The 12,837-nt window shown below is 47.3% G+C and overlaps 1 protein-coding gene across 4 annotated transcripts in view; it reads right to left on the bottom strand.

Moving 5' to 3' along the window:
- The window catches only part of MINDY4 (MINDY lysine 48 deubiquitinase 4), a 125,513-nt gene that overhangs the window by 105,809 nt on the left and 6,867 nt on the right, over positions 1-12,837 (bottom strand). For all 4 annotated transcript variants that reach the window (XM_064162369.1, XM_064162368.1, XM_064162367.1 and 1 more), the window contains 2 exons: positions 8,764-9,022; positions 6,776-7,194 (listed from right to left, as the gene is read on the bottom strand). In XM_064162369.1, the coding sequence (XP_064018439.1) occupies positions 6,776-7,194; positions 8,764-9,022 (678 nt within the window). The remainder of the gene's footprint in view (positions 1-6,775; positions 7,195-8,763; positions 9,023-12,837) is intronic.

Raw genomic sequence — 12,837 nt, 5'->3', positions numbered from 1 at the left:
GGCAAGATGAGCTTTAGACAAAAATGCCTAAAACAACATGAACAATAACAGAGACAAAGTAACAGAGGCAAATATGCAAGAAGGAACAGAAAGACAGCTGAAAAATCATTTTCAGCTATGGATCACTGGGAAGAAAAAGGGAAATGCAAGATAAATATAAAGGAAAATCTCCTAAGTGTTCTTAGACACTGGAATATATTCTCAGGGAAAGGTCTCAAGTGAGTCATTTAAGACTGGACTAGACAGAATCCTGGAAAAAATATTCCATCAAATATATGTATGTGTGTAAATATAATATATATAGAGAGAGAGAGTAATGAATAATCTGCCACAAAAACAAATGACCTTAAAAGGTCTTTTCCATCTGCAAGTTCTGAGATTCTGTGAAACATGAGTAATGTTCCACTCAGGAATTTGGTATCTATGGCAATTCACTAACTCTGCCTTATTTGTGTTAGAATGCAGAGCACTGCTAGAAAAAGGCTCATTACCACATAATAACTGATGTTTGGGGAACCACCAAAGAGTGCCCAGCTGAGGTGAACTCAGCTGAGAGCCTACTGCAGGAAGAGAAACTCTAGCTCTAAACTCACTGGCACTTGCCTTCCTGGTGGTGAAGTGCATCAGAGATACTTAGGTTTTGGTTGGAAAAGGCATTTGATGCCAAGCTGCATAGTCATAAAGCAGTCCCTGCTGTCTGAAATAGTACTGGCACACCTCTGAAAGGAAACCACTAGCTCACATTCAGTTTGAAGCCAAGCCTTGATGGCAAAGCAAAGGAGGTTATTGCAGATGCAGTTAGAACTGGCTAAGCAGAGTGACTGTTCACAGCGAAAGGATGAGTGGAGAATCAGTTAACTTCCCTTCTCCCAAATCTGTATTACAGATCTCTGTCTTTGGACAATGGGATCCACTGCTGTATCCTTCTGCTCACTAATGGCAGGAGGAAATTTTTGTGCTGATGTAACAATACTCCCATTTCTTTTTGCCTTTCTGAGAGCCATTTCCTTTTAGTCTCTATGAAATTGGCAAGACTCAGTCCTTCCGCTCCCATGGGTCTTTGATCCCAGTTTGACACTTCTGCTCATTGCTCTGAACCCCTCACTACAGGAAAGACATTGAGGTGCTGAAGCATGTGCAGGGAACAGCAACAGAGCTGGTGGAGGATCTAGAAAACAAGTCTCACAAGGAGTGACTGAGGGAACTGGGACTGTTTAGTCTGGAGAAGAGAAGGCTGAGGGGAAACCTCATCACTCTCTACAACCACCTAAAAGAAGGTTCTAGTGAGGTTTGGGTTGGTGTCTTCTTCTCCCTAGTATCAGGTGATAGAACAAGATGAGATGAAACGACCTGAAATTATGCCAGGAGAGGCTTAGGTTGGATACTAGGAAAGATGTTTTTTACTGAAAGAGTGGTCAGACATTGGAACAGCCTACCCAGGGAGGTGATGGAGTCACTGCTCCTGGAGGTCTCCAAGGAATATGCAGACATGGCACTTGAGGACATGTTTTAACAACCATGGTGGTCTTACACTGACTTGATGATCTTAGAGGTCTATTCCAACCAAAACCATGTCATGATTCTATGCTATTTTGCTTGGAATTGGAGGAGATAGGGTGTTGGTTTTAGAGACGAATGCCAGAAGCTCAAGTATCACATTATCTTCATCTTCTTAATGACCAAAAATGAAACTGAGGTCTACAGATGTTATCTGCCCATCTAATTCAGCATCAGGTAGTTCCACAAGACTGCAGAACTGCCTGGTTAGAATGCAGCTGGCCAGCTGATATTTACTCATTTAGAAACTATTTGTGGAGAACTGGAGGCTCTCCACATCTTACCACATCTTATATTGACAGAATTAAGGGGCATGGTAGATCAGGAGAGCACTTCAACTTCACAGGCTGCAAAAGCAATGACTCTACTGTATCTCTGTAGCTGAGAGAAAAGAACTGCTTCTCAACTGCTGGGGTTTCCTTGCCCTTCCCCAATTTTGCTTGCTCAAGTTGTGAAACATGGGGAAATCTTGACCTTCTAACAGCATGTAGCCTGCCTTCCCAAATAACTCTTATTTTCCAGGGCTTCTCTGGAAAAGCAATAGAAAAAAAGTTATCCCAAACCCCAGGCATCAACTTCAACAGCACTTTTCTTTATTCCCCTTTTACTCCTGAAGATCACCAATTTCATGAGGTAGCAAACACTACCTCTGTATCATTAATCACCATTTGATTGATTCACTGACTTGGTTCCAGCTTCCTAAAACAAAACAAGGACCTGCAGCAATGGCAATGCAAATAAATGAGTCTGAGGCTGTGCTTGACTCTTGTTTTGGAAAGCTTAGGTTCACTCTTGAATTACAGGAGCTGAGGCAGCTCTGCTGTGAGCACAGGCTGAGGGAGCTGGGAATGTGCAGCCTGGAGAATAGAAGGCTCCAGGGGGACCTTAGAGCTGCCTGTACCTGAAGGGATCTTGCAGGAAGGCTGCAGAGGGACTTTTGCTGAGGGTGTCTAGACAGGACAAGGGGGAATGGTTTGAAGCTGAGGGAGATCAGGGTTAGACTGGAGCTGAGGAAAAAGTTCAGTAGGAGAGTGGTGAGACTCTGGAACAGGCTGCCCAGGGAGGTTGTGGCTGCCTCCTGCCTGGGGGTGCTCAAGGTCAGGCTGGACAGGCCTCTAGTTGAGAGGTGCCCCTCAGCATGGTGGGGAGGTTGGAATAGATGATCTCTGAGGTCCTTTCCAAGCTGAGCCATTCTGTGGTTCTGTAATTGTTTTTTATAGAGAGCTCCCTTTGCAGGTAAGCAAAATCTGGGTCATTACAGAAATCCAAATGCCTCCTCACTGTCAAGCCAGCAAACCAGCATCTATCTGAACCAAGACAGAACTTCCAGTTCTGGAAAGACAAACTTTGATGTGAAACATGGTACTTGGGTCTAACTTCATGCTGATACTCTAAAACTGAAATATCAAATCACAGCTTTAGTCTCTCAACGCATTTACTCCACCATACACACAGGACAGTTGATTAAAAAACCCCAAGGAACATTTATTTCTTTAAAACTTGAGTCAAAATACTGTGGCTCTGTATTTTCCTAGCATATCTTCAGAGCTAAGTATTTCTGCCCACTCAGTTGGTCAGCATTTACTTGCTAACGTTCAGCTTGTCTTTTGAAGCACAGCAGTTTTGCTTCACTCTTTACTCACCTGCAGCCAAGGGCTGCCTGCAGCCACAGAACACACCTGGTTGGAAGAGACCTCAAAGATCATCCAGTCCAACCCTCAACCTAGCACCAAAGGGTCAAGATTAAACTATGTCCCTAAGCAGCAAGTCCATACAGTGCTTCAACATCCCGAAGGAGGTGACTCCACCATTACCCCAGGCAGACTGTTCCAATGTCTGAGAACCCTTTCAGTGAAGAAGTATTTTCTAGTGTCCAGCCTAAGCCTCCTCTGGCACAGCTTGTGAGCATTTCCTTTAGCCAGTATGCAACAAGAGCATTTCTATTTGGCATAATAAAAAGAGAATTAAAAAGTCCAACAAAGGGGAGGACAAATCAAATTTCACACACAGTATCACAGTATCACAGTATCATCAGGGTTGGAAGAGACCTCACAGATCATCAAGTCCAACCCTTTACCACAGAGCTCAAGGCCAGACCATGGCACCAAGTGCCACGTCCAGTCCTGCCTTGAACAGCTCCAGGGACGGCGACTCCACCACCTCCCCGGGCAGCCCATTCCAGTGTCCAATGACTCTCTCAGGGAAGAACTTTCTCCTCACCTCCAGCCTAAATCTCCCCTGGCACAGCTTGAGGCTGTGTCCTCTTGTTCTGGTGCTGGCCACCTGAGAGAAGAGAGCAACCTCCTCCTGGCCACAACCACCCCTCAGGTAGTTGCAGACAGCAATGAGGTCTCCCCTGAGCCTCCTCTTCTCCAGGCTAACCAATCCCAGCTCCCTCAGCCTCTCCTCGTAGGGCTGTGCTCAAGGCCTCTCCCCAGCCTCGTTGCCCTTCTCTGGACACGCTCAAGCATCTCAATGTCCTTTCTAAACTGGGGGGGCCCAGAACTGAACACAGCACTCAAGGTGTGGTCTAACCAGTGCAGAGTACAGGGGCAGAATGACCTCCCTGCTCCTGCTGGCCACACCATTGCTGATGCAGGCCAGGATGCCACTGGCTCTCTTGGCCACCTGGGTACACTGCTGGCTCATGTTCAGGCAGGTATCAATCAGCACCCCCATTTGCATGTCTGGAGGGTTTTTTAAGGGAAACAAAAAAGAGAAATGCAGATGTCAGTGAATGAACTACCTGTGGTCAATGTCACAGAGCTTTCCAGCTACTCACTGAAGTATTTAGATTAGCATTCATGTCAGAGGCAGTAGGTCAGACTAGCACAAATGGAAGAAAAATAAGACAAGCATGGGGTATGCAGTCTAGAGAAGAGGAGGCTCAGGGCAGAGCTCATTGCTGTCTACAGCTATCTGAAAGGAAGTCGTAGACAGATGGAGTTGGGCTCTTCTCCCAGACAAGCAGCAACAGAAGAAGGGAATACAGTCTCTATACCTCCCCTGCCAGGGGAGGTCTGGGCTGGATGTTAGGAGGAAGTTGTTGGCAGAGAGAGTGATTGGCATTGGAATGGGCTGCCCAGGGAGGTGGTGGAGTCTCCATCCCTGGAGGTGTTGAAGCAAAGCCTGGATGAGGCACTTGGTGCCATGGTCTGGTTGATTGGATAGGGCTGGGTGCTAGGTTGGACTGGATGAGCTTGGAGGTCTCTTCCAACCTGGCTGATTCTACAATTCCATGATGAATATCAACTTTATAACCTTTCCCCCCCTATCTTCTATTTTTTGGGGATTTATCTCCTCGTTATGATTTAGTATGCAAATCTTCACATTCATTCTATTTCACTGTTAACCTTGCTGTAAACTTTGGACTGTTGTGTGAAGCCATCAGCAGGCAGCAGGCTGTAATGCTTTGAAAACTAGGATAGGTCCACAGACTACAGGAATCTAAAGGCAGTGTGTCCACTGAGTGTTATGTCTGAGCAGTGAAGCTCTAGCATAGCTCTTGTGGATGTAAAGATTTACTAATGAGACATCAGAACAGTTAAAGGTTTTGATGGTCTATTCAGTAAGAGATTCTTAGAACCCTATCAGTTTTAAAGTAATGATTCAGTGTTCAAATGTTCCATTCCAGTTAGCACCATGAGATCTTTTGAAGAGATTGGATAGTGCTGGGTGATAGGTTGGACAGGATGATCTTGGAGGTCTCTCCCAGCCTGGTTGATTACATGATTACATGATCTGCTCCTAGATTTTCCTTTTTCTTGGCTCAAAATGCTCAAGCATTCTGGCTAAAACCCAAAAGGCTCTCAAACACTGCAGGACTTGGCCAAAGGGATATATGTCTTGCAAGTGCCAGGTCTTATATTGTAATGGTTGGTGTTTATTTGGAGTCTTACTTTTATCTTCCACTCTCTGTTAGTTCCACTTAACTTCAGGAGTATCAGCAGTCCTGACGACTTAATCAGAGTTTTCAGCAGCTCAGAGATCAGCACAAATTCAAAGGCTCTGCTGGCCGAAACGCCCTGATTTTGCTTTGGAACTAGATGACATCTCTGCTTAGGAAACAGCTCCCTCTTCTGCTCCTGCTGAAACCAAGCCAGTCCCCTAAAGGAAGGAGACTTTCAAACCATTTCCTACAGCAATGAAGCACAGTTCTATGCTGCATTGCACAAAATCATGCATGGAGACAGTCCTATTTCAGCCCAGCTTCTCCTTTTCTGCTCACTCCACAGTTACTGTGTAAGGCTAGGAAATGTCAGCACATCACAGAATCATAGAATCAAGCAGATTGGAAGAGACCTCCAAGATCATCCAGGCCAACCTAGCACCCAGCCCTGGCCAATCAGCCAGACCATGGCACTAAGTGCCCCAGCCAGGCTTTGCTTCAACACCTCCAGGGACAGCGACTCCACCACCTCCCTGGGCAGCCCATTCCAATGCCAATCACTCTCTCTGACAACAACTTCCTCCTAACATCCAGCCTAGACCTCCCCTGGCACAGCTTGAGGCTGTGTCCCCTTGTTCTGTTGCTCAGTGCCTGGCAGCAGAGCCCAGCCCCACCTGGCTACAGGTAGCTGCAGACAGCCATGAGCTCTGCCCTGAGCCTCCTCCTCTCCAGGCTGCACACCCCCAGCTCCCTCAGCCTCATTCAACTATAGCTAAGTGAAATTACTACAAGAGAAGAGATTTCTTGGGCCAACATGGTCTTCTCAAAGAATTTTGCCCAGACCAAAGTGTCTTTGACACTCATACACAATGTACTATATATTAAATGCTCATCAAAGAGCAAGAATACACTTCCTCTTCTCAGCTTTGCTGAGCAGCTGTCGAGATCTCACTGAAGCTGCATTCTTTAATTCAGTTAATGCTGGGCATGAAGTAATAAACCATCCTGAAACTAGCAAGGGTGAAGTGATGAATTAGCACTACCTTATATGCTGTGTCAAGCTACATGAAAGAATTGTACACAGTCAGACTTCAGTGCTCCTACTTCCACAATGACTTATGAGACAGATCTTTGCATTCAAAGGGAACCATGCAGGACTTAATAAGTCCTTCTGGAAGCAGACTGTGAAAGTTGCATGGATCTGCAGGTACCAGCCCCAGTTCTGCAGCAGTTCCCATCAATGAAATCAGAAGTCACATGTCAGTCACTCCTAGCCCTGCACCAAATTGCCTCAATGTCTTAGTATAACACTCCTACAAACATTCTTACCTGTGTCCTGCCAACCAACTCTCATTTTTCTTGAGGGATCTTTCTCTCTTCTCTCTTCCAGACCCTGAATGCCTGTGAGGGGCTACCACTTTAAAGCACTTTTCACTGCTGTCTGTACCAAAGCTTGAAATTGATTTTCTGTCTTCTCTTTTGGTTCTCTCTCTTTCAGGCAGCAGTTTGGCCAAAGAGTCATCTGTGTCTTTGGGAATGCTTCTCAGTTTTTCAGAGGCTGAACTGGTATGCAAGCTTGACAGAGTCTTTGCTACGAACTCCTCATTTACTTGTGTGGAGGATCCTTTGCTTTCTTGAACATCATCACTTGAGACAGTCAGGTCATTTTCTTCCTGTTCTTCCCCCTTGAACTGTGATGTGCTGCTTATGCTAGTGGATCGTCTGGAAAGCCTCCTCTTTTGCAGATCCTAAGAATCAGTGGCATTAAATCAACAGCTTAAAAATGGAACATCTTTAAACAAAGCATGAAAAGCAAAGGACAGCTCTAGCACTAACTTCTAGGCTGAGCAATTTGTTTACTATTAGGAATCAGGTTCTACAGCAAATTAGATTTGTTAATTGATTTTTGAAGTAGGAGAAACATAAATTTTACTTAAAATTTGAATGGTATGAAAGATGCTATATGCCATTAAAAACTTCAGTCACAGTCACAGGATGCTAAGGGTTGGAAGGGACCCAAGGAGATCATTGAGTCCAACCCCCCTGCCAGAGCAGGACAATCCTATCTAACACAGATCACAGAGAAACACATCCAGACAGACCTTGAAAGGCTCCACAGAAGGAGACTCCACAACCTCTCTGGGCAGCCTGTGCCAGTGCTCTGGGACCCTTAAAGAAGTTCCCCCTTGTGTTGAGCTGGAACCTCCTGTGCTGCAACTTACACCCATTGCTCCTTGTCCCATCCCAGGGAGCAGTGAGCAGAGCCTGTTCCCCCATCCTGGCCAGCCCACAGGTGTTTATAAACATTTATCAAACCCTCTCTAAGTCTTCTCTTCTCCAGACTAAGCAGCCCCAGGGCCCTCAGCCTCTCCTCATCAGGCAGTGCCCTCCTGCCCCCTCATCATCCTCACAGCCCTCCGCTGGACCCTCTCCAGCAGATCCCTGTCCCTCTTCAACTGGGGAGCCCAAAACTGAACACAGTATTCAAGATGAGGTCTCACCATGGCAGAGTAGAGCACTAAATCACCTGTGCTATCCCTAGCTGGGATATTTTAGTGAGAGGAATTAGATGATAGGCCGTAAAAAGGAAACAGTGAGGATGTCTACTGCACCCATAGGCTTGCTGAGATGTGCAAGAACAAGAACACAAATGCAGACAACAGAGTTGCTCTCTGGGGTCTGGGGCTGCATGAACTTCTTCTGTAGTTTGCTGTCTGTGTAACTAAAATCCCTCTGCTTCCTAATCCCCCTGGCCGATTCTCCAAACTCACCTTGAACATAAGGCAAAGTCTGAAGTAAGGCAGAGGGGTGGGAGGAAGGTGGAAGGGTGGTTGGGAGCCCCTCCTGGGGACTCAGGTTTCTGGGAGGGCTGTTGTGCTTCTGTATCACTTTTTAACTTGCCTAATTCTGTCTATAGCTGTATAGATTGCAAATATCTGCTTGTATCTTGTGCTAAGCTGTGAATACAAAGCTTCATTCTAATTTCCAGCTCAGCTGAGTCTAGTCTGGGTGATTTTCTTAAGTGTGTGGGTGGGGGTAACACCCAAATCATCAGAAAACTGCAGAAGTAAAAGATTCTGTTGCCAAATTCTATAATTCTAAGATGACAGACATGCAGCAGGTAGCTGTATGCAGTGTTTTCATCTGAGGAATTTCTGAATTCACCAGAACTACTCCCCTAACTTACCACATATTTTCAGGCTGCAGATTTAATGGATTAGTATGAAGAAGTACTTTTAGTGCTACTTGAAAAGTCATTTTATCACAGCAGGTTAGATATCAAATCCATTGCCAAATATTTAAGTGTTGGAAATCACCTCTGGTGAACTTGCTACTGGTCCAGCCATCATTCCTCTGGCAATGAGACCAGACCTGGGCTTTGGCTTCTCCTTCACTGTGGATTTCAGCTCCTCAGGAATTGTTGCTGCTCTTAGATCTTCTCGACTATCTTTTAGCTTCTTCTCCCCGTCAGAGGGTATATGGCTGTTGTGTGTTGTCCCCGTGTGGCATTTCTCACTTCTATGCTGATGTTTTCTGGATGGCAGGACTTTATCTACTGAACTCTCAACATTACATCTACAAGGAAGAAAAACAGCAAAAAGTTCTTATGCATCTGTAAACTGAAGGGAGAAAGAGCAGGAAATCTTGGAGCAGGAGCTCTGGGGACAGCCACAGAATGGTTTAGGTTGGAGAGGATGTCAAAGCTCACCCAGTTCCAAACCCCTGCCATAGCAGGGACACCTCCCACTAGAACAGGTCAATCAAGGCATAGAATCACAGAATCAACCAGGTTGGAAGAGACCTCCAAGATCATCCAGTCCAACTTAGCACCCAGCCCTATCCAGTCAACCAGACCATGGCACTAAGTGCCTCAGCCAGGCTTTCCTTGAACACCTCCAGAGATAGTGTCTCCACCACCTCCCTGGGCAGCCCATTCCAATGCCAATCTCTCTGTGAAGAACTTCCTCCTAACATCCAGCCTAGACCTGCCCTTGGCACAGCTTGAGACTTTATCCCCTTGTTCTATTGCTGGTTGCCTGGCAGAAGAGGCCACCCCCCACCTAGTTACAATGTCCCTTCAGGTAGTTGTAGACAGCAATGAGGTCACCCCTGAGCCTCCTCTGCTGCAGGCTGCACACCCCCAGCTCCCTCAGCCTCTCCTCATAGGGTTTGTGTTCCAGGCCTTTCACCAGCTTTGTTGCCCTTCTCTGGACACCTTCCAGCACCTCAACATCTCCCTTGAATTGAGGGGCCCAGAACTGGACACAGCACTCAATCACCCAGCCTGGCCTTGAATACCTCCAGGGAGGGATCAGCCACAACCTCCTGGGCAAACTGTGCCAGTGTCTCACCACCCTCACTCTAAAGAAACCTCTCCTAACATCTAGTTTCAATCTCCTCTCTGCCAGTTTAAACCCATTCCTCCTCATCCTGTCATTACAAGACTTTGTCAGTAGTCCCTCCCCAGCCTTCCTGTAGCCCCCTTCAGATACTGAAAGGCTACTATATAGTAGCAAACCACCTCTTGCAGAGACAACTGCTCAGCACAGAGGATTGACATGCAGATGAATCCTTCTTGCTCATGCTGAGATGACCTGACCTGTGACCATGTTACACCTAATTGTCAAAGGGTGCAGCATGTCAGCTGAACGATTAAGTTACAGGCATCAACAAAAATCCAGGAGGTCATCCAAAAGGAAAGAAGACATTTTACTAAGGAAGCAGTGACCTGCCTAAATATACTTGCCACTCCTGAAAGCATTGTTAAAAATTATCCAGGTAGCTGAAATTAAACCAAGCCAGCTGACTTGATAATGCCTGACTTTGCCTTGGCTGGAGGGGCTGGAAATGGATAGGATGATCACAGTGTTTCTCTCACTGGTTCATTTCATGGGGTGCTAGTTTGAAGCAGGGTAGAATGTTTTGGTGAGAAGAACTAGATCCTAGGCTGTGAAAGGAAAACAAGGGTGATGTCTACTCCCCTCAGAGTCTAGCTGAAGGAGAAACAAAAACTAAACACTCTCGCCATTTTAGCTCACTCTGCCTTGGGCTTCTGACTGAGCTGCAGCTCCCTAACCTCACCTTCTACTCACTTTTGCTTCTTAACCTCTTGGCTGAACCTCCATTCTTCCTTAGGACTGGGGTAAGGTTGAGAGGGGCAGGGGGAAGGTGCAGGGGTGGTTGAGAGTCCCCTCCTGGGGACTCAGGTTTCTGGGAGGGGAGTTGTGTTTCTGTATTACCTTTTACCTGTATATTTCTGTCTATAACTGTATACACTGTAAATATCTGCTTGTATATTGTGCTAGCTGTAAATAAATAGCTTCATTTATATTCCCAGAGCCAGCTGAGACTAGTCTGGGTACCTTCTAAAGTGTGGGGGGGCAGGGAACACCCAAACCATCACACATGGGGTGACATAGAACTGAAACAAACCATCAATCTACCCATGATGGTCATGGCAACTTAGCAGCCATGTAGCCAAAGTGCATACCTGGAACAAGACCTGCTCCATGGGAAAAACGCAGCCATTCACCCAGGAGTGCCCAAGGGTCAGATTCTGACTTGGTGTTGAAAGAAAATCAGTCAGACATACTGATTTGTATCAAGACAAGCTCCCAAACCCACAGTCTCTTGTCACAGCCACTGAGCCTATTTTTTCTTCAGCCAGGCTTGGTCTCCCTCACTTCAGCAAGAAATAATTGGTCAGGCTGGAACTTATTAAGGCAAGAAAATGCACAAAAAATCACAGAGGATTTAGATGGAAAACTGAAAGTCAAAATAGGATCTTGCCCTCTGAAGCTGGCAGCTCTCAGTGTGTGGTTTGGTATGTCCTAGCTTGTCCACACTAAAAGTTTTACAAGGAAAGGAGCAGACCAGGTCTGTTCAGTCAGGGGAAGAGAAGAGTGAGGGGGAGTTTTATCAGTAACTAAAAGGTGGGAGTCAAGAGGATGGTACCAAACTCTTTTCAGTGGTTCCCAGTGACAGGACAAAGGGTGACAAGCACAAACTATAAAGTTCCACCTGAATGTGAAGAACTTCTTTGAGTGTGACAGTGCACCAGAACGGGCTGCACAAAGAGGTTGTGGAGCCTCCTTCTCTAGAGAGATTCAAAATCCCCCTGGATATGATCCTGTGCAATCTGCTCGGGGTGCCCCAGCTTTACCAGGGGGGTTTGATTACAATTCCCTTCATCCCACCATTCTGCAGTTAATGTGATTGATGTTTTTCTTTGATTGCCTTTTAACCTGATTTTCTTTTTTGCCTTCCCCCTGCCTGGGGCAGTGAGGGATCATACCCAGCCCCTCGAGGGGCCGTGCTGAGGGTGCTGTCGAGGGGCCGTTACCCACAGCACCACCTCACCCCACCCTCACCCTCTCCCACCGCTGACATGCACTGCTGCTGCACATGGCACTTTGCTTCACAGTATCACAGTGTCACAGTATCATCAGGGTTGGAAGAGACCTCACAGATCATCAAGTCCAACCCTTCACCACAGAGCTCAAGGCCAGACCATGGCACCAAGTGCCACGTCCAGTCCTGCCTTGAACAGCTCCAGGGACGGCAACTCCACCACCTCCCCGGGCAGCCCATTCCAGTGTCCAATGACTCTCTCAGGGAAGAACTTTCTCCTCACCTCAAGCCTAAATTTCCCCTGGCACAGCCTGAGGCTGTGTCCTCTTGTTCTGGTGCTGGCCACCTGAGAGAAGAGAGCAACCTCCTCCTGGCCACAACCACCCCTCAGGTAGTTGCAGACAGCAATAAGGTCTCCCCTGAGCCTCCTCTTCTCCAGGCTAACCAATCCCAGCTCCCTCAGCCTCTCCTCGTAGGGCTGTGCTCAAGGCCTCTCCCCAGCCTCATCGCCCTTCTCTGGACACGCTCAAGCATCTCAATGTCCCTCCTAAACTGGGGGGCCCAGAACTGAACACAGCACTCAAGGTGAGGTCTAACCAGTGCAGAGTACAGGGGCAGAATGACCTCCCTGCTCCTGCTGGCCACCCCATTCCTGATGCAGGCCAGCATGCCACTGGCTCTCTTGGCCACCTGGGCACACTGCTGCTTCGCCTCTTTGCATCTGTGTGCTCACCTCTCTTGCCTAAACGAGGTGCATGGGTGTGTGTGTGGGGGGTGGCATCTGGGAAAGGTATCGACCCAACCACCACACTGTGCCAGCCTTCTCCCTGGAGGTGTTTGAGGCCAGGCTGGCTGAGGCTGTGGGCAGCCTGCTCTAGGGTAGGGTGTCCCTGCCCATGGCAAGGGGGTTGGAACTAGGTGATCCCTGTGTGCCTCCCAAGCCTGCATGATTCTAGTCTATGCTACTCCGCCCGTGGAGGACTGAAAACCATAGAGTGCGCTCCAGTGTAAAGCAGAGCGACCCCTAAGGCATCGCTTGC

The sequence above is a fragment of the Pogoniulus pusillus genome, chromosome 23, assembly GCF_015220805.1.
Source record: "Pogoniulus pusillus isolate bPogPus1 chromosome 23, bPogPus1.pri, whole genome shotgun sequence".
Classification (NCBI taxonomy): domain Eukaryota; kingdom Metazoa; phylum Chordata; class Aves; order Piciformes; family Lybiidae; genus Pogoniulus; species Pogoniulus pusillus.
This window is presented reverse-complemented; position numbering and strand designations above follow the sequence as displayed.